This window comes from Pimephales promelas, chromosome 4 (genome assembly GCF_988280905.1).
Source record: "Pimephales promelas chromosome 4, fPimPro1.hap1.1, whole genome shotgun sequence".
Lineage (NCBI taxonomy): Eukaryota > Metazoa > Chordata > Actinopteri > Cypriniformes > Leuciscidae > Pimephales > Pimephales promelas.
In genome coordinates, this window is record NC_142772.1 from 43079250 (window position 1) to 43101740 (window position 22491).

Sequence of the window (22491 nt, forward strand, 5' to 3'; positions counted from 1 at the left end):
AAACATGGAGCTTGAGCTCTCTCCAAAGATTCTCTATTGGGTTTCGGTCTGGAGTCTGGCTAGGACACGCCAGAACCTTGATATGCTTCTTACAGAGCCACTCCTTGTCCTGGCTGTGTGCTTCGGATCATTGTCATGTTGCAAGACCCAGCCTCGACCCATCTTCAATGTTCTAACTGAAGGACAAAATCTCGCAATACATGGCCCCGGTCATCTTCTCCTTAATATAGTGCAGTCGCCCTGTCCCATGTGCAGAAAAACACCACCAAAGCATGATGCTACCACCCCCATGCTTCACAGCAGGGATGGTGTTCTTGGGATGGTACTCATCATTCTTCTTCCTCCAAACACGGTTAGTGGAATGATGACCAAAATATTCTATTTTGGTCTCATCTGACCACATGACTTTCTCCCATGACTCCCCGGGATGGTGTGGGGAATGTTTTTTTTTTTTTTACTTGGCACACTTTAGGCCCCTTAGTGCCAATTAGGCATCGTTTAAATGCCTAAATGAAAAAAAACACCATGTACCCATTCTCTGATGGCTATTATAATCCACCATGTCACAAAGCTCGAATCATTTCAAATTTGTTTCTTGAACATGACAATGCGTTCCCTGTACTAAAATGGCCCCCACAGTCACCAGATCTCAACCCAATAGACTAGAGCATCTTTGGGATGTGGTGGAACGTGAGCTTCGTGCCCTGGATGTGCATCCCACAAATCTCCATCAACTGCAAGATGTTATCCTATCAATGTGGGCCAACATTTCTAAAGAATGCTTTCAGCACCTTGTTGAGTCACTGCCACATAGAATTAAGGCTGTTCTGAAGGCGAAAGGGGGTCAAACACAGTAGGCCCTATATATAGTTTGACTATATATTTTTTATGCGTTTTTAAAAAAATATATATTACTGTAAGTCATAATAATGACAGACTTTCTCATAATAATGACTTTTTTGTTTGTTTTTTGGCGCAGAAAATATTTTTGATATTTTGTTAGACAACTGGATATACTATTTGAACGTTTAGGCTATTAGCAATGACCTTGACATCCATTACTATTAACTAGCTTGCCATTGACATATTCTATTGTTAGGTAAAAAAAAAAAATAAGGGTTGAAATTGAACGTTATTATATTTAAACAATTATATTATGTCACTGTCGGGCAGAAACCTTGTATCTCCATATCGTCATTTTTATTTGTTGTCATAAATCATATGCTATCGATCACCCATTACATCTGTCAGTGGACTCTTCCCAGAGCAAGCCAGACATACCGCCTGTCATGATGAAGCCATCCAAATTGAGGTAGAAGCATAGCTCAGAATTTGGACACGCACAGAGTATGGGTGGTTTAGGTCTGGGGAAGGCTTAGGGTTAGACCACTAGGAGGCGCCTTCTAGAGGCGAAACTGATGCTTTTTTTTGTAACAGCCAGGTGGCGCTTCGGTAGCGCGGCCGCCATTTTGGGGTGAAAATTCCAACTGGAGTTACAGGACAACAGCACAGAACAGTTTTTTGAGGTAGTTTTTTCTTGTATTAGTGAGTATTTCCATTGTATGCAACTTAACACATTTACTACTATTATTAGTTACCAGCTCCACTTGGACTGAAATATATTTCGTACGTTTAAATCCTCTCGATCATGCTACAAACATCATTGATGCGCTGTGTTCGTTATCCTATAAGTTTAATTGCCACTTTGGGCAGTGGCTGTGTTTTTTGTTTACATAGTCTTGCTTTAATGGTCATTAATATAAGATAGTACTGCAAAAAAACAGTTTACTGTAAAGCGATTGCTGTTATATATTTATTGTCCAACATTTACATTTCATTTATTTGCTGAATTTATTTCATTGATAACTTATTTTTGTATACCTCCTGGGAAACGGTCTAATGTTATTATTATAACTCAATGAACTGATATCACTTTATTCTTACCTGTCACACTTAATGTGGAGAGTAATATAATTAATTAAATCCTCGAACTTGTCTCAAGTTATGTGGGGGGGGAAGCCTGGTTAAGTAGCAACTTCTTTTTAACTGCTATAACACTAACTGTTGTGAGTTAAAAATAATCACCTAATTATTTCGACCTAAAAATGACGTCTGCACTGGACTAAATAATGTATAATATATGACTGCCAAGTCGCTTTCACCCCAAAATGGCGGATGCATAGAGCTGCTGCTGAGCGCAGGTGTTGCAATCTATTTTCTTTCACTTCTTGACTATACGTTCTTTGCTCATATTGACGCTAAAGGGTGCCATGTGGCGCATTGGGATGAAAACGGACTGGAATATCATGGATATTGCGTCATTGACAGGCAACAATGACCAGGGATGAGCCATTATAAATATTCCAATTTTAAATGTAAAATTGGAATATCTCTGAAATTAAAAATCTTTGGGAACTTTTAGGATATTGTAAGTAGGCTATACAACTGTAGGAAATATATCACACTGTGCAGGTGATTTTTGAATATTTTATTACAAAAATCTTAAATTTTGTACCTTTTAAGGGGGGCATCTTCCCCCATGTTACCATATATTAATTCATTTCAGCACATTTCAGCTCTGTTTTAAATGCTCTTGTATTCAAATTAAACGTGGTCCACTTCTGTGGACCTGCTATGGAAATAATACAGAAGCAGCTGTAGATACTCGTATTAAGTATGTGATGATGTCGAAAACAGCCCTATATCTGTGTGTGTGCGTGCGTGGATGTGTGTGTGGGTTAGCACATTCCACTTTGGGCCAATTTCTGATTCACTGCAGTTGTCTAGAGCCTGTCATCCTTAAACAGATAAAATGCTCATTCTCAGGTCTTTTTCGTGTCTCTTTCTCTCTCTCTGCTTGTAAAATCGAAACATCAGCCTCAGAAAGTGCTGAGTGAAGACAGCGAGACCTGCAGGAGGTCTCCAGGGGTTTGCTGGTGTGATCACGCTAAACCCGTCCTGAGGTGTGGCTCCTGCCTTTGGCCTCAACCCAAGTCTGTGTGGTGCGACAGTCCTGCACTCGAAACACAGCCCCCCATCCCCCCCATCCCCCCCCCCCACCACCACCACACACACACACACCCCGCTCACCGACAGCCAATACTGATGACTCATCAGAAAAAAAGTGTGATGGGATGCAGCTTCCTAAAGAATACTGACTTTAACAGCACTCCTATGCATTTTGTTAACATGTCTTAGATGCACTTTATGTTTGAGATGAATGAAAACTGCCAGCTGACTTTGAGTCTGCACAGGATTCTGCATCAAGGAGGGTCATCTGAGTAAGACCTCCGTGTCTCATTCAGTATTCAGACACTGCAGAGGTACAGGCTGCCACCCGCATTACAACACACACACACACACAGTCAGACACTCCCTCTCACTGCAACATGCTTCAATCCCATGCACACATGCAGCACTTCTGCTTACACACATGACATGAAATACAATTATTTCTTGATTTATTTATTTTTGTTTTCAAACATTATTTTGAATGGCCCTAAAACATAGCCTAGTTAATTTTCTATATATGCAGCAACACATGCAAAACACTCAGTTTGACTGCACCACATTTGTCCTGAATGTTTCCGCATTACTTATACTGAATTTAACAAAGAATATTATAAAGATCCTTATTATGATATATAGTAAAGTAACAATTTCAGCTGCACTGCAAAATAAACTCAAGGCAATGTTTCTGTTCCTCAGAACTTTCTGGAAATCCAGAAATTAGTGTCTCAAACTTCAATATTTCAAGTGCTTTGAAAGCTTCATTTATGAGGAACGCACTGCCTTTATTGCAGGAACTTTCAGGCTCAGTTTTGGCTTTTTTAAAAGGTGATTCTCCAGAGGTCATCCGAGGAACCCCATGTGTAGTTTTTTATTATTTATGTTATGTTTTACCTATATCTTTTGACCTTTATTTATCCTCAGTTCTCTGCATGATGACAATCTCCATCGCGTGAAAAGGGATGAGTGGCCACAAATGCAAAGGCAGGGAATGAATGAGCCCTCTCCTGGGACTCTGTCTTTTTGCTCAGGGTGGCAGGTTTCCCCCTCCACCACCGCCCCTGCGTCAGATGATGCTCTCGGTCTGTGTCTATAAAAGATGCCGGTGTGACAACCCGACCGGCACTCTCCTTCTCTCTTTCTCTGTCTTCCCACATCCACACACTTCACTCACTCGGTCTGTGATCTTGAGCATTTCAGCATGAGTTATTCCGGCGACATGTACACGAGCAGCTCATACAGGAAGATTTTTGGAGATGCGCCACGGCGCGTCCCCGTGGGCAGCAGCCCGTCCCGGGTGAGCTACCGCTCCGCTCCGCAGCAGCAGCACCACCACCACCGCACCTACGGCTCTCCATCCCCCATCATCACATCCTCCAGTTACCGGACCAAACTCGGATCCGGCCGCGGCGTCGGCTACCAGACGGACGCCGTAGACCTGACGCAGACCACCGCCGTCACCAACGAGCTGAAGATCATCCGCACCAACGAGAAGGAGCAGCTGCAGGGCCTGAACGACCGCTTCGTGACGTTCATCGAGAAGGTGCACAACCTCGAGCAGCACAACAAAGTTCTGGAGGCGGAGGTCGCGCTCCTGCGCCAGCGCCACAACGAGCCGTCGCGCCTCCACGACCTCTACGAGCAGGAGATCCGCGAGCTGCGCGGCCGCGTCGAGGAGATGACCCACGAGAAGAGCCAGATGCACCTGGATTGCGTGCAGATGAACGAGGCGCTGGAGCGCGTCAAGGAGAAGCTGGACGAGGAGACCCGGCTGCGGGAGGAGGCCGAGAACAGCCTGAAGGGATACCGCAAGGACGTGGATGACGCCACGCTGTCCCGCCTGGAGCTGGAGAAGAAAGTTGAGTCCCTGCTGGATGAGATCGCGTTCCTCAGGAAAGTGCACGAGGAGGAACTGCAGGAGTTACAGGCGTCGATTCAGGCCACCCAGGTATGAAAAAGTTCTGAATGATATTTATTTTGATCTGTTGGCTGGTTTTAGAGGGGGTTTGGACACTTTTAGCTGGTCAGGCTTGTGTGATGCCAACTGGAGACCAGCCTGGGATTAGTTGTTTTTTGTTTGTTTGGTGGCTAATGAGCAATTGGAACTACATGCAATAGTTGCAAATGTGTGTGTTTTAATTCCAGCTAAGCTAAATATTGCATAAATGCTTTAGATGACATATGAAATGTGATTTTCATAATAACTGCTTGTGTTAAATGTACAATTTACAGTGTAAGAGCTTATTTGGTGAGGTGCAATTATATAAAGCATACACATTCTGTTCCCAGAAATGTTCATTAATATCTCATATCATAGTTTTGCAGTGGCATAATGATGCAGATATTTTGGGGAATGGCATTTTTATTAACTTCCAGTCAAATGAAACAAGTTGTGGTTTAGCCAATTTTCCATATGCTTTGGGTTTGAGAATTGCTACATAAACACAGAAACAAACATGTACTTTAATATTTAAATGAATTATATTTGATTAGCTTACAGACAATTTAACATGAGTGAATTAACCTGACTAAAGCTTTACCTCTATTAAAATCATTTTAAAGGTAGAAATAAGATCAGATGAATCAGATAAAGCCTAGAAATACCATGTATCCATAAATGCTTTGAAATACTATGTTTATTAATAACTCGTAGTGTGGGCATGCGTATCATGACTGTGCAGTGTCATTGAGTGCGGTGTGTGTCTGGGAGAATTTACAGCACTGCAGCTCAGACTGAGAATCTGACGCTGCACTGCACCAGGACCTCAGTCAAAATGTGCTTTTATAATGCCAATCCCTTCTCTCGTGCAACTTTAACATCTATTTACCCACACAAAGACAAGGAGAAGCCCTGGAGAGAAGGTTGAGAGAAGGTTGTTTTAAACTTCCTAACCTCCTGGCAACGAGGAGAGAGACGAGTAGCGCAGGATTTTAGGTGTGGCTGCAGAGGGGGTGCAACGGGACCCCTGCGGCGCAGCGTCCTTGAGAGGGACTGCATCACTTTAGACTCCCTCTCAGAGTCAGAGTCATGCATTTCTACTCTACAGATTACATTTCATTTAATAACCCTGAGAATAACAACACTGTGACTGTAACTGCTGTAAGCTGATGCTCATCCTGCATGGATTGCTGTTCTATGTGTGTTGATGGTGCATTGGATGAATCGCATCCTTATGAAAGCGTTCAGGCAGTGTCATCTTTCTTTGAGCATTAAAACCCCTGAGTCTGTGCTCCACCCCACAGCCTAATGGCCCTAAAAAAAACTTAATTACCACTAATTAAACAGCAATGGCCAATATTAGCACCGCATCAGCTCTACTGCATTTATGATAACTTCACTAACTGATGGACAGTGGTTTATTGATTACATTCAGTGTAAAACTGTTTATTTATAAGTATTCTCTGACAAATTTAAGCAACTTTCTTTATATATGGACAGAATGTCTCATTTGTGCCAACAAATATATGCCAAATTATCTGTATGTATAGCTACGCTCCTTTTGGCTCAAATGCCAGTTTCAGGGTATTAATTATTCATTAGAAAATCAATTATGAATCAGCAACTAAATTACACTTCCTCCACCAATCAATTTTACAGACTAAAGACTATTTGTGGCTATCATTAACTACTATTCAAACGTTTATGCTTACCAACAGTAAAATGAGTCATTTTTGAAATATCATTACAATTTAAAATAGATGTTTTCAATTATAATGCATTAAAAAATGTATTCCTGTGTAACATTATCCTTAAGAAAGCATTCTAAGATGCTCAAGAAACATTTCCTACTGTGTTAAAAACAGTTGTGCTGCTTAATGTGAAAACCAGACTAAATCACAGGATGCTGTGATTTTATATTATTTAAAATATAAATCTTTTTGAACTTTTTTTAAAATGGGTTAATAGTTGTATTAAACCTATTTACAATGATTTTCTTGACTGTATTCCATGCTCAGGTGTCTGTCGAGATGGACGTCAGTAAGCCTGACCTTGCCGTGGCCCTGAAGGACATCCGTGCCCAGTACGAGACTCTGTCTTCCCGGAACCAGCAGCAGGCGGAGGAATGGTACCGCTCCAAGTTCGTCAGCGTGACGGAGGCGGCGGCGCGCAACAACGACGCTCTGAAGCAGACCAAAGATGAGCTGTCCGAGTACCGTCGGCAGCTGCAGTCCCGCACCCTGGAGATCGAGTCCCTGAAAGCCCATAATGAGTCCTTAGAGAGACAGCTGGCAGAGATGGAGGACCGCCACAACAACGAGATCGGCGAGATGCAGGTCAGTCAATGCTTTTTACATTCAAGTTATACATATACAGTCGAGTCACTAACTGCTGCTAGTTGCATTTTTATAATCTCATTTAAAAACTATTATAAATTCCATAATGAACATAAGACTGAGTGAGTTTACATTAAAATGTACTCATTTAGCAGATACTTCTATCCAAATTTGTAAAAAGCTCAAATCACTCATGAACAAAACCTGATGATCATGTAATCCAGCATGATTTTAGAATGATCCAAAGAGCAGCTGTCTACAAAGGAAGGAGTCATATGATGAACGCCACAAATTTGCTTATTTGGTTAGTGACTTATTTGAAAAGTTTCTAGGTTTAGATTTAAAAAAGGTTTTTCAACGTTTTGGACCCCACTGTTTTTAAAGTCATTTTTTAATGTATATTTTGCTAGTTGTGGGAATCTTTAAGCACCTCTCGATCTGGAATTTTTCGATTCTAAAATGATTCTTGATTTATATATTTTTCCTTGACATTAATATCAAATTTATTTGTGCATTTTATTAAATTACAAGTAAATTACAAATTAATAATATATATATAAAAAAGGATATGTTAAGACTAAATATAGCAACAAATACAAGCAAATATAATGTAATAGACTAAGAAGAACATTACAAACAATAAATGAAAACTGGTTTTAGTATCTGAGAGTGCTTTAAAGTTTTCCAGTCACGTGCAGTAAGGGATTTCTGTCTTTTTCTCAGCATTATGGCAGTTTGATTATTGCATCGATGACATCCTAGTGGCAGGTCTAGGTTATATTCATTTGAACATATCAGATGTTTTGTCCAATCCGCGAGATAAGATACAATTTTTTTCAAGAAGAAATGCATACACTCTAAAAAAATGCTGGGTTGTTTTTACCCAATTTTGGGTCAAATATGGACAAACCCAAATTTTGGATTAAAAAATGCAATTAATAAATTTAACCCAACAGCTGGGTTTGTCCATATTTGACCCAAAATTGGATTAAAACAACCCTGCATTTTTTATAGTGTTTTTCAGAGTGTATTTTTTAGAACATTTTGCTAACATCCTCATCAAGTTATGAAAACATTAATACTGAATGTTCCCTGAACACTCAAAATGTCCAAAAACAATTCTTGGTTATATGAATGTTAAGGGAACTTTCCATTTTATAATTTTGCAAACGTTAATGGAAAGGTACTTTTAATGTTCTCTGAATATTCTGAAACAATTACACTCTTAAAAAAATGCTGGGTTTTTTCAACCCAAATTTGGATCAAATATTGACAAACCCAGTAAATTGGGTTAACATTTTTGTCCATATTTTACCCAAAATGGGGTTAAATCAACCCAGCATTCTTAGAGTGTAGTAACATTTAAAACAGTCAAACGTCCAACTAAAATATTTATATATTTCAGAAAACATTATTAAAGACCTTCGACCGAACATGGTCATGACTTTTAGAGAACCTTGCCAGAACGTCAGCTGTGTAAGATTTCGTGTCAGAAAAGTTTATGGAGACATAAATGTCTTGTTTGTGGTGACAGGACACCATTCAGGAGCTGGAATCTGCTCTTCGGAGCACAAAAGGTGAGATGTCCCGCCACCTGCGGGAATACCAGGACCTGCTGAATGTCAAGATGGCACTGGACATTGAGATCGCAGCCTACAGGTGAGACTCAGAACTATTTTCATATGATGTCATAAGTTGATACTTTTAGAAATGTTCCATCCTTATCCATATATGGTCGTTCCCAACAGGAAGCTGCTGGAAGGTGAGGAATGCCGTCTGAGCTCTGTGAGCGGAGCCATGCTGCAGTCCGCCTACTCTTATCCATCGAGCCGCACTTATGCCCTGAGCTCCTACAGGAGGAGCGTAGCCAAACCTGAGACAGAGGAAGAGGAAGAGGAGGAAGAGCAGGTAGAGGAGGAGGAGGAGGAGGAGAAGGAAGAAGGAGAGGAGGGAGCAGAGGAGGCCGAGGAAGGAGAAGAACAGGAAGAAGGAGGCGATGATGAGGAGGAGGAGGAGGAAGAGGAGGAGGAAAAGAAGGAAAAGGAGGATGAGAAGAAGGAAAAGGAAGAAAAGAAGAGTCCAAAGGAGAACGAGAAGGAGAAAGAGAAAGAAAAGGAGAAAGAGAAGGAAAAGGAGAAGAAGAGCGATAGCAAGGCAGATAGCAAGAGTGAAAAGGGGGACAGTAACAAAGGCGAAAAGGCCGCCGCGGTTAAGAGCAAGTAAAGCTGCGTATCATCACTGCTTCCGTCACATCCGTCTGGACACATCCCTCCATCATGTCCAACACACCTCATCTTCTCATCTTCACTTTCATTTCACAACGTATGGCTGATTTCACCTGCTGATGCATCAGGATATCTGCGCGAAAGCATCGAGTCGGTAACAAAAGCACTCAAACGGATGTTTTCGTATAGCACTATTATACAGAAACAGATTCAACAAGGTCTATGCAGAGCGTATATTTGCAGTAGTTCACCCAAAAATGACACTTTTTGTTGTCATTTCTTAGTTTCGATTTGTCATACAACAGAAGTGGATGCTTTCAAGCTTTCCAAAAAGCACCATAAAAATGTCAGAAAGATTGTCCATGCAATTCTGTATTCCAAGACTTCAAAAGTCACATGGTTTATTTATGACAGAAATCCTAAAACTTTGAAATCATGAGGTCGTGTTAGGATTGGTAATGTAATAGCCAAGTGCAAATGTGCGCTAAAAAGTGATTTGTGACCTCATATGGACCACTATTAGGCACCATTCACACAGAATATGTTTTTGCATCATATTGTTTTACGTAAACATGCACTAGATGGACAATGCATGACGCAGTGCCCTAAAAACGCATTGCTCAAATTAAACGAACCTTGATTTGTATTTCTTTTCCCCTTGCATCATACGTTTTTAAATGCAAAAACAATGTTCTGTGTGAATCGCACCCTTCTGTGTACCTTTTTGGGCACTGTGCACTTCTTTTGTATGGAAAAGAGGAACTGTTAGGCCCTGTCCCAAATGGAGTGCTTCATATGCACTTTATGTCTTGTGGACTTACAATGGCTGCTGCATAACCACTTTGGATTTTAGGATTCAGAAGGGTGTTCCACAAGTGTTAAAGGTGCCATTTGGGACATGGCCTTTAGTCTAAGCTACTTGGGTTGTTCAAACTCAGTCCTTGAGAGTTTAGCTCCAACTTACTGCAACACACCTGCCTGGACGTTTCTAGTGTGCTTAGTAAGACCTTGGTTAGCTCGGTTCAGGTGTGTTTAATTTGGGTTGGAGCAATGGCCCTCCAGGAGCAGGATTGGACACCCCTGGTCTAAGCTATTCTTTGTGACAATAATACAGAAAGATTAGATTAAATGATGACAAAATGTTCATTTTCGTGTCAAGATGGCAATTTAAGTGCAGATCAGATGGCAAGACCCCATTCACACCTGGTGTTCATTAGTAATGCAGGACAGCACAAAGGAAGGTGATGCCATCAAGGCAAAATGAACTGGTTCCAACCTCTCGGTGCTATTTGATTTAAAAAATAAGTGAGTTTGGACTTTGGAAGAGCTAATTATTCACAGAGCAACAGCATATCCATTATATAGAGCTTCACTCAAGTCTTGAATGTATGTCATGAGCCAAGCACAGGAACAGGCCACATCTCCTGTTTTTTCCAGCGATATTAGGGCATCTATACCCACATGAACGAAATTGTCCAAGCTCATTTCATTAAGTTCACTCGTATAGGGTAAAGAATGTTCATTCACCTTCTCATGCAAAGCATGCATCATTTTTTAACTTTAATGAATGCATCCGGCCATCCCTTCATGGTTTCCGCAATTGCAATGGTCACAGCACGGCAAACGTGGCGGCATGGAGTTCATCATGTTTGGTGGGATTAAAGATCAAATATTTATGGATTGCTTGGGGAGGGTTTCAATGTTTAGATTTTGGAGAGAGGAGTGCAACTGTAGTGTGGGAAAATCCTTCTGCAATTTAGATTCTGACGCTTTAGACGACGACTGCTGCTAAATATCCCTCTATTCCTTGTTGTGTTCAAAAATGACCTCCTCTTGATTGATTCATTTGTAATGGAGCAGATCTCACTGTTTCTGAAGTAAATCTTCCTCTGTCTTCTTTTCTCTTTCTCGATGTCTTTCTTCCACTTTCTCTTTCTAATCTGTGGCATGTCTTCCCTCTGAAATTAGATGAGGTTCCTCCCTTTAGCTCTTTCCTTTAGTGTTTCTGTGCACAAATAGATACATTTCATGAACAAATGTCCAGGTTTCCCCTGAAATCAAAAGGAAAAAAAATTGCATAATGAAAATGAAGACGCGCCCCCTCCCAATGTAGCGAACAGAGAATGTTCTCAGAAATTTGGCTAAAGCTCTGTCAAGGAAAGAAAGAGCAAACATTCTTTCAGTAACATTAGTAGAAGGTTTGGTCAGAGTTATCTGGTCTTTAATAATGCTCTCATAATGTTAGCCAAAAACATTATTTATACATTGAAACTTTTTTTCTGAAACCGTTCTAGATTGTCGTCTAATGTTTTTGAAATGTTTCAGAACATTCAGAGAACATTAGTAATAAAAAAGTAACGTTCCCGGGAGTTAAGAGAACTTTAAAGCTACACTGTGTGATTTTTACCGCCATCTAGCGGTGAAAAGGTATATGACCATCCAGTGAATATTAGTTTCTGTTCCTCTCAATTCCGATTTCGTTTTAACTCCCACGGTGGCCAATGTAGTCCAAGATTAACATGGCTTCCATTTCGGCCTCGTCCATGAGTGTTAACTTAAACGTAAACGCGAAAGGCGAAGCTTGAATTAACGGGTATGTCCCTCTTTGGCTAATGTACTTTCAAGATAGAGGGGCAACATGGCCACCGACACTAGAACCCCTTACCCGTATGTATTTTCAATGGCTTATTATACACTCACGAGAATACTTTATTACTTGAACGAAGTAAAAATACATTAATGAGCACATATATTTTTGAAAGAAGTAAGTGTTTTTAGCTAAGAATAAACTTACTGTGTTACAGCGAAAATGTAATACAATTATTTGATTTCAGTCAATTAATGGAGCCTTTTCATATTTCCAGGGTTCTCAGAAGTCGGATAGTTGGGTAAACTTCTAGGGTAGGTGACAAAAAAATATAATTTTTGTATTACCATTTGCTCTAATAGCAAAATTAACGATCTGTGAGAGAGTTTCCACAACTTTCCAAAAGGGGGAAAAAATAAAGAGAGATTGATTAGGTAAGAAAGATGCGGTCACTCCCGCAGCCATTTGTTGTCGGGTTGATTTGTTTTTGCAGAAGAGCTTTCAGGCTTCAGGAAGCACAGGAAAGAAGACAGGCTGGCTATAGAAAGGGCAGAGGGGTCACGACCGTCACACTACAGCCATAGAGGAGCTATTCACCTTCACGTTAGTACTCGAGATAAACAGCCACTACAAGAACCCATTCAGACAGCTATATCAACCACCTCCAATGACCCTTCACAAGGCAGGCCTGCTTGATCGATGATTACAGGACGCAGATTCTGTGACATTATGGGTTGGTGTCGCGTTTTATCAATTTAGATTTATTTACAGCTGTGAGAAAGCATCGGGATTGATTCTAAAATGCGATCTGATCTTCATTTGTCACAATAAATAACCTTATAAAGAACAAACAGCACTTTGCTAAATCTTTAACAAATGATTACAAATTCAACATCATAGATGGAAATATAACTAATGAATCCAGTATTTTGGTTAATGCGTCTTAAATGCGTGTTTTGTGCATAAACCTTTCTGCAAATAAAGAGTTAAATGCCTGCCCACAGAATACTGTTGTAGTTAGTAGTGTTTTGCTAGTGTTTAGCAAAATTGGGTATTTGATTCAATGTGTCCCTTTGACAAAGACTGACTGGAGATGCACCCGCATGATTCTTGATTTGAACTATTTCCATCAATGGTCTTGATTTTTTTTTATACAGTTTGATCAATATATATATATATATATATATATATGGCGATTGAAAAGACAGCTACATGTTGCCCAGATACGGCCCACATCTTGAATCCACATGTACTTGATGTGGCGCGGATCTGGTCCAACACTGTGTTGCTGTCTGGGATGTGTTGTTTGTTAAATAAGACTTGCCCGATGAGACTGGATCACACTTCCGGAAAAATACCGTTCCAAAGAGTCCTTAAATTGTATATATGAGGAATTACTTTCTAAGAAAAGTCTATAAAGTCGTATTTTGAATTGCGCGTAATATATTGTTTTACATAGAGCTACATGAAATGATAATGTCCTGGCTGAAAATGACGGTGCATTTTCCATTTTTCAACTGATTTGTTTTCTTACACTGGAAAGTGTGGTGACAGTGATGTTAAAGTGAGTTTACTGTTTGGACTCATTTTTGCAGCGACCTTTGGGTTGTAAAAATAATCCAAATAGTAGGTCTGAGGGAGGAGCCAAGAGCAAGATTTCCATTAAATGTAAAGAAACAGTTGTTGCAATTCTTCATGAAATGAATAAATCAAGAGGAGTTTCAATTTGCATGGCTTGATTCACTTGGAGCTCGACAATATGAGGGGGTGGGATAGATTTGCTTGATGTGTGTAAAAATGTACGTAAATGCCTTAATCATGAATCTAAACTGCTTAATAGAGTCCTCACGTTTTGTGCATCTCGACGACACTGTTTCAGAGATGGTTCAGGAGTGCTGACACTTTAACTGTATGGCTGCTAACTGATACAGTGATGTCCCCCTTAAAGCCAAATAAAGCCATTTATCAACCAAACGTACCATGTGACCTCTTTGTCTCGTGTTATATCAAGAAAACACAACACGCACACGGTTGTTTTATTTAAAGACTTGATTTACTGATACATGAACATACTCTTAAAACTAAAGGTTCCAAGAGTGAACCTTTTTTCACAGTGATGGTGGAAGAACCATTTTGGGTTCCACAAAGAACATTGCAGTGAAGCGTGAATAAGTTTCCTAGTGCAAAGAACACATCTATCTATAAATTACAGGAATATCTCTCGAACCGTTAGTCCGATGGATTTCAAACTTGACAGGTGTCTTGCTATACGGGCATGAGTAAGTGCATTACCGGGTTTGACATTGTTTGGATTAGAAAAGCAAAAGATATCGTCAAATGTATCTGTAAAAGAAGCACACATTGAAGTTGTGGTTTGAAAAATAAACTAAGTCAGCTACACTGTTTACTTCCGAAGTAAAAAAGTAGTGATTCTTCTCGAGAAATGTAGCAATTAATTTCAAGTTTAGTATTTTACATTTATTACAATTTATTACAATGTAATTATACATTTATTACAGTGTTATTATCCATTTATTACAATCTAATTGAACATTTGTTACAGTGGTACACATTTGTTACATTATTATTATTATTAAATCGTTGATTCTTTTTGGAAAAGGCAGCGATACTTTTCTGAAAAGTAGCGATTCTTTTTTTAAAAAGGTATATTGATTTTTTCCGGAAAAAGAAGTGATTCACTACTTTCGAAAAAGTAGTGATTTAACTGAATCCGTAAGTCAGCTACACTGTTTAATTCAGCTACAATGTGAGTTTAGGCTCCTGTGTAATAGTAGCCTAGGCTATTCAGCAACTCAAACATACCAAACCAACAACAACTAAAAACACATAAAAACTGTTAATAATTCAGAAGGCTACCATGAGTTATACTAATAATACAGGCTTTGGTAAAAACATAATGAGAGTTTTGTCTCGAAAACTTTAAAAAGGTTTTAGTCTGACCGAAATGCATAGTTTTATTGCTGCATGTCATCTGAGGGAGACTAGACAGACCATATAAATTATGCATCTAGCAAATAACCATTCTGCTGACGGCACATCTCCTGATCTCGGCTAGACGAATCCGAACAACTCCAAAATGTAATGCTCTCAGCTCTTTGGGAATCAATCAGCTTTTTGGGAACTTATTTTTTGTTTTACATTGATGACAATGAAGACATTTGTAATAATGTTAAAAGATTTCTTTCAATTAAATGCTTTTGAACTTTCCATTCATCAAATCCTGAAACAAATGTTCCCATTTAACCACACAATGATTTTCTACATTACTAATAATAAGAAATGTTTCTTGAGCAGCAAATCATCATATTAGATTTCCTGTATTTTGGATAAAAAAAAAAAATGCAGCCTTGGTGAGTAAAATAGATTTTGCTCAAAAGCATTACAAAACCGTACTGACCCCAACAATTTTGAATGGAAGTGTAAATAGGAATTAGTCAAGTGAAGTCATTCTCATTTATATAGCGCTTTTAACAATGCAGATTGTTTCAAAGCAGCTTTACAATGATAAACTTAATATAATTTAAAGTAACAGAGATGGGTTTGGTTTTATAGCGGTTCTTAAATAATGTTATTTTCCAGCTGAAGTTAGTTTTGATTGATTCACTTGAAATGATCATTTGTTATTAAATTAGAGGCCGCTAAGTCGACACCGTTTTCTCTAAACAGACATTAAACGCGAACCTGTGAAAAACGGTGGCGTTCACATGCGCATTAACAATTGTTATGTGCGTTTAAGGTGATATAAGTGAGCAGGTTTGTAATTCCCTACAAACCATGCCTAAACCTCGGGATAAACAAAGACACTAAAATTAGCGTAGATGCCATTCTTCTTATGATGTAACGAGTATATCAGGATTTTCCCAGTTCCGGCTGACCTAATTTATGCAGCCTAACATTGAATTATATAATTATAAGTCGATAATGTATTATGTGTGAATGCTAGGACAAAGAGATGTGATTTAGTCTAGCTTTGAACTGACAGAGTATATCTGCTTCCTGGACAATGTTAGAAAGACTGTTGCAAAGTTTGGGTGCTAAATAGGAAAAGGATCAACCGCCAGCAGTCGTAGGTAAACTGGCCGGAACTTTGTGGAGGACTATAATGTGTTAAGAGCTCACTCAAGTAGTACTGGGTAGCTAAACCATTTAGTGTTTTGTAAGTAAGCCATATTTTGAAATGTATACAATGTTTATTAGGCAGCCAATGCAGTGTTGACAGAACTGGGCTAATATGGTCATACTTCCTGGTTCTGGTAAGAACTCGAGCTGCAATGTTTTGAACTAGCTGTAGTTTGTTTATTAAACGTGCAGGGCAACCACCCAGTAGAACATTACAATAATCTAGCCTTGAGGTCATAAACGCATTAACTAATTGTTCCGCATTTTTTAATGAGAGCATATGGCGTAATTTAGATATATTTTTAAGGTGGAATTGCGGTTTTACAGATTCTAGACACATGACTTTCAAATGAAAGATTGGTATCAAAGAGCACACCCAGGTTCTTAGCCGACGACGAAGACTTAACTTAACAGCCATCAAGTGTCAGTATTCTAGGCTGTTACGTGTGGAAGTTTTTTGTCCAATAATTAGAATCTCTGTTTTGTTTTGTTTTTTTTCAGAATTTAGTAGTAGGAAATTACTAGTCATCCAATTTTTTTTTTTACAACAGCTATGAATTCCGTTAATTTTGTGAATTGGTAAGTTTCATTAGATTTTGAAGAATATACAGCTGAGTATCATCAGCATAACAGTGAAAGCTAATTTCATGTTTCCCAATGATATCTCCTAATGGTAGCATGTACAGAGTGAACAGCAGCGGTCCTAGCACTGAGCCTTGTGGTACGCCATACTGAACTTGGGATTGATAAGACATCTCTTCATTTACTGCCACAAACTGATAGCGATCGGATAAGTATGATTTAAGCCATTCTAGTGCAATTTCACTAATGCCAACCTAGTTTTCAAAGAATGTTGTGGTCAGTTGTGTCAAATGTAACACTAACATCAAGTAACACTAATAGAGAGATACAACCATGAAAGGAAGATAAGAGCAAATAATTTGTGACTCTAATGAGAGCTGTCTCAGTACTATGGTATGGTCTAAATCCAGACAGATATCATTTCTATTATTATTTTGAGATAATTATTGACATTATTTGTGTCTTGCTATATGGTTATTTTCCAAAAAATAAAAAATAAATATTAAGAATCTTACATTATGCAAGAAAGAAAAAAAACTAGTTGTGGAAATCATTTTTTCTGGCACAACTCATAAATACAGTTTAGTAGTCTACAGAACATATTTTACCACAGAAAGATGTAGGTGATTAAGCCTATTTTTAATTTTAAGTCAAGCACAGACTCAAATCCTGAAATATTTCATCAGCTAAATTATTAAAAGACAGAGGATTCTTCTCAGAAGTGATTAAGGGCCAGAAACACCATTAAAAATGAACAGAGAATATTATTAGTCAGTTGTAGAGCAGAATAGTAATATTGAGATATTTATTCATGGCTAATGTAATGCCAGGACATACTAACTATAACACAAGGGAACAAGATTGAGACCTTTTTTTAAATATTTAAAAATAAAATTTTATAGAGGCCTACCTTTTTTAAATATATATATATTTATTTTTTATCTAAAATTTTTGACTATATATATATATATATATATATATATATATAGTCAAAAATTTTAGATCGGTAAGATTTTTTATGTTTTTAAAAGAAGTCTCTTCTGCTCACCTAGGCTGCAATTATTTGTTAAAAAAAAAAACAGTAATATTGTGAAATATTATTACAATTTAAAACAGTGGTTTTCTATGTGAATATATAGTTAAGTGTAATTTATTCCTGTGATCAAAGCTGAATTTACAGCATCATTACTCCAGTCTTCAGTGTCACATGATCCTACAGAAACTATTATAATATGATGCTCAAGAAACATTTATGATTATTATCCATGTTGAAAACAGTTTTTTACATTTTTTATTTCAGGATTCTTTGATTAATAAAAAGTTCAAAAGAACAGAATTGATCTGAAATGGACAGCTTTTGTAACATTAATCACTACCATTCAAAAGTTTAGGGTCAGTAAGAATTTATTTTTTATTTTTGGGGTAAAGAAATTAGAAAATACTTTAATTCATCAAGGATGAGTTAAATTGATGAAAAGTTGCAGTAAAGACATTTATAATGTTAGAAAAGATTATATTTTAAATAAATGCTGTTCTTTTGAACGTTCTATTCATCATAGAATTTTGGGGGGAAATGGTACACGACTGTTCAATATTGAAAATAATAATTTATGTTTTTGAGCATAAAATCAGCATATTAGAATGATTTCTGAAGGATCATGTAACACTGAAAACTGATGTGTAATCAACAACGGTAATGATGTTGAAAATTCAGCTTTCAAATTACATTTTAAAATATATTAAAATAGAAAACAGTCATTTTAAATTGCCATAATATTTCACAATATAACTGTTGTCATTTTTTTTTCATCAAATAAAGCAGCCTTGGTGAGCAGAAGAGACTTCATTTAAAAACATAAAAAAAACTTACTGATCTAAAACTTTTGACCGGTAGTGTGTGTATATATATATATATATATATATAGATATATATGTATATATAGATATTAATTTAGATACTTATATGAATTAAGTAGCCACTTATTTAAAACAGATCATATTTTAATACATGTAAATGCCCTATATCTGTCAGCGCATGGTGATGTTCAGGAGTGCAATGATGTTTAGAGTTAAAACAATATTTTGACAACTAGTTAAAAAAAACCTCAATGAAACGCTAAAAGCCTGCAGAACTGAATTATATTTGTGGGATTGGCAACTTTATCATTGATATTATTGTATCTTGTTCTCAGCCCTCTCCCTGCATTACTCTATTGCTATAAATAGGCTTCTGCACTGCAGATGTCCCATAAAGCAAAGCCTGCAGTCGTGTGTGAGATCTTGTTTTAATTCCCAGGTTAAAGCTGTTCGATCTCTCTCTCTCTCTCTCTCTCACACACACACACACACACACACACACACACAAGCATTGACTGCATAACTGATAGAGCATGACACAGCAGAACATTGAGGTGTGTATAGCACGCACAAACATGCTGCATGGTCGGTAAAAATATAACAAAGCAATAGTAATCATCACCTTGCTGCAGTTGTCTAGGACATTTGAAACCAACACTTTTGCTTTTGACATGAATCTTTAGGTTTGTGAATTTATAACTTAATTTTTCGCCCCCCCCCCCCCAAAAAAAAAAAACGTAAAGGGTAACACTGTCGTTTTCTTTTCTAGTCGAAATTTTGAGTTTTGATATCTCAGCTCTGGAAGGGTCTAGAGCCTTCATTGTTGCACTCAGGTCTAAGTCTCATGGCCCTCTATCAGGATCCAGAGTTTTGAGAAGATTGGGGATACTTAATTTTTCACCCCCCCCAAAAAAAACGTAAGGGGTAACACTGTCGTTTTTTTTTTTCTGGTCGAAATTTTGAGTTTCGATATCTCAGCTCTGGAATGGTCTAGAGCCTCCATTTTTGCACTCAGGTCTAAGTCTCGTGGCCCTCTATCAGAATCCAGAGTTTTGACAAGATTGGGGATACTTAATTTTTTGCCCAAAAAAAAAAAACGTAAGGGGCAACACTGTCGTTTTTTTTTCTGGTCGAAGTTTTGAGTTTCGATATCTCAGCTCTGGAAGGGTCTAGAGGCTCCATTTTTGCTCTCAGGTCTAAGTCTCGTGGCCCTCTATCAGAATCCAGAGTATTGAGAAGATTGGGGACACTTAATTTTTTTGCCCTCAAAAAAAAAAAAAACAACGTAAGGAGTAACACTTTCGGGGTTTTTTTCTGGTTGAAATTTTGAGTTTCGATATCTCAGCTTTGGAAGGGTTTAGAGCCTCCATTTTTGCACTCAGGTCTAAGTCTCGTGGCCCTCTATCAGAATCCAGAGTTTTGAGAAGATTGGGGATACTTAATTTTTTGCCCAAAATAAAAAAACCTAAGAGGTAACAGTGTCGTTTTTTTTCTGGTCGAAATTTTGAGTTTCGATATCTCAGCTCTGGAAGGGTCTAGAGACTTCATTGTTGCACTCAGGTCTAAGTCTCAAGGCCCTCTATCAGAATCCAGAGTTTTGAGAAGATTGGGGATACTTAATTTTTCGCCCCCCCAAAAAAAACGTAAGGGGTAACACTGTCGTTTTTTTTTCTGGTCGAAATTTTGAGTTTCGATATCTCAGCTCTGGAAGGGTCTAGAGCCTCCATTTTTGCACTCAGGTCTAAGTCTCAAGGCCCTCTATCAGAATCCAGAGTTTTGAGAAGATTGGGGATACTTAATTTTTCGCCCCCCCCCCCCCCCTAAAAAAACGTAAGAGGGTAACACTGTCGTTTTTTTCTGGTCGAAATTTTGAGTTTCGATATCTCAGCTCTGGAAGGGTCTAGAGCCTCCATTTCTGCGCTCAGGGCAAAGTCTCGCGGCCCTCTATCATAATCCAGAGTTTTGAGAAGATTGTAGAAACTTGATTTTTCGCCCGAAAACGCAAAAAAACATAAGGGGTAACACTGTCGTTTTTTTTTCGGGTCGAAATTTTGAGCTTCGATATCACAGCTCTGGAAGGGTCTAGAGCCTCCATTTTTGCGCTCAGGGCAAAGTCTCACGGCCCTCTATCATAATCCAGAGTTTTGAGAAGATTGTAGAAACTTGATTTTTCGCCCGAAAACACAAAAAAACGTAAGGGGTAACACTGTCGTTTTTTTTTCGGGTCGAAATTTTGAGTTTCGATATCTCAGCTCTGGAAGGGTCTAGAGCCTCCATTTTTGCGCTCAGGCCAAAGTCTCGCGGCCCTCTATCAGAATCCAGAGTTTTGAGAAGATTGGAGAAACTTGATTTTTCGCCCGAAAACGAAAAAAAACGTAAGGGGTAACACTGTCGTTTTTTTTTCGGGTCGAAATTTTGAGTTTTGATATCTCAGCTCTGGAAGGGTCTAGAGCCTCCATTTTTGAGCTCAGGGCAAAGTCTCGCGGCCCTCTATCATAATCCAGAGTTTTGAGAACATTGGGGATACTTAATTTTTCGCCCGAAAACGAAAAAAAACGTAAGGGGTAACACTGTCGTTTTTTTTTCGGGTCGAAATTTTGAGTTTTGATATCTCAGCTCTGGAAGGGTCTAGAGCCTCCATTTTTGCGCTCAGGGCAAAGTCTCGCGGCCCTCTATCATAATCCAGAGTTTTGAGAAGATTGGGGATACTTAATTTTTCGCCCGAAAACGCAAAAAAACGTAAGGGGTAACACTGTCGTTTTTTTTTCAGGTCGAAATTTTGAGTTTCGATATCTCAGCTCTGGAAGGGTCTAGAGCCTCCATTTTTGCGGTCAGGCCAAAATCTCGCGGCCCTCTATCATAATCCAGAGTTTTGAGAAGATTGGAGAAACTTGATTTTTCGCCCGAAAACGCAAAAAAAACGTAAGGGGTAACACTGTCGTTTTTTTTTCGGGTCGAAATTTTGAGTTTCGATATCTCAGCTCTGGAAGGGTCTAGAGCCTCCATTTTTGCGCTCAGGGCAAAGTCTCGCGGCCCTCTATCATAATCCAGAGTTTTGAGAAGATTGGAGAAACTTGATTTTTCGCCCGAAAACACAAAAAAACGTAAGGGGTAACACTGTCGTTTTTTTTTCGGGTCGAAATTTTGAGTTTCGATATCTCAGCTCTGGAAGGGTCTAGAGCCTCCATTTTTGCGCTCAGGGCAAAGTCTCGCGGCCCTCTATCATAATCCAGAGTTTTGAGAAGATTGGAGAAACTTGATTTTTCGCCCGAAAACGAAAAAAAACGTAAGGGGTAACACTGTCAATTTTTTTTCGGGTCGAAATTTTGAGTTTCGATATCTCAGCTCTGGAAGGGTCTAGAGCCTCCATTTTTGCTCTCAGGCCAAAGTCTCGCGGCCCTCTATCATAATCCAGAGTTTTGAGACGATTGGAGAGATATCGAAACTCAAAATTTCGACCCGAAAAAAAAACGACAGTGTTACCCCTTACGTTTTATTTTTTGGGCGAAAAATTAAGTATCCCCAATCTTCTCAAAACTCTGGATTATGATAGAGGGCCGCGAGACTTTGCCCTGAGCGCAAAAATGGAGGCTCTAGACCCTTCCAGAGCTGAGATATCGAAACTCAAAATTTCGACCCGAAAAAAAGCGACAGTGTTACCCCTTACGTTTTTTTGCGTTTTCGGGCGAAAAATCAAGTTTCTCCAATCTTCTCAAAACTCTGGATTATGATAGAGGGCCGCGAGACTTTGGCCTGACCGCAAAAATGGAGGTTCTAGACCCTTCCAGAGCTGAGATATCGAAACTCAAAATTTCG

General features: G+C 38.8%; 1 protein-coding gene across 2 annotated transcripts; it reads left to right on the forward strand.

The window, feature by feature from the left end:
- Positions 1 to 1414: 1414 nt before the first annotated feature.
- neff1 (neuronal intermediate filament family member 1) lies at positions 1415 to 14074 on the forward strand. 2 transcript variants are annotated; one of them, XM_089130550.1, is made up of 5 exons: positions 1415 to 1526; positions 3934 to 4957; positions 6967 to 7284; positions 8819 to 8943; positions 9033 to 14074. In XM_089130550.1, the coding sequence occupies exons 2-5, from the start codon at positions 4211 to 4213 to the stop codon at positions 9505 to 9507; spliced, it is 1665 nt and encodes a 554-aa protein (XP_088986676.1). In that variant the 5' UTR covers positions 1415 to 1526; positions 3934 to 4210; the 3' UTR covers positions 9508 to 14074. The 2 variants fall into 2 exon arrangements, with proteins under 2 accessions (XP_088986676.1, XP_039515314.2); XM_039659380.2 differs by lacking the exon at positions 1415 to 1526 and having other exon boundaries at positions 3923 to 4957.
- The last annotated feature ends 8417 nt before the right edge of the window (positions 14075 to 22491 follow it).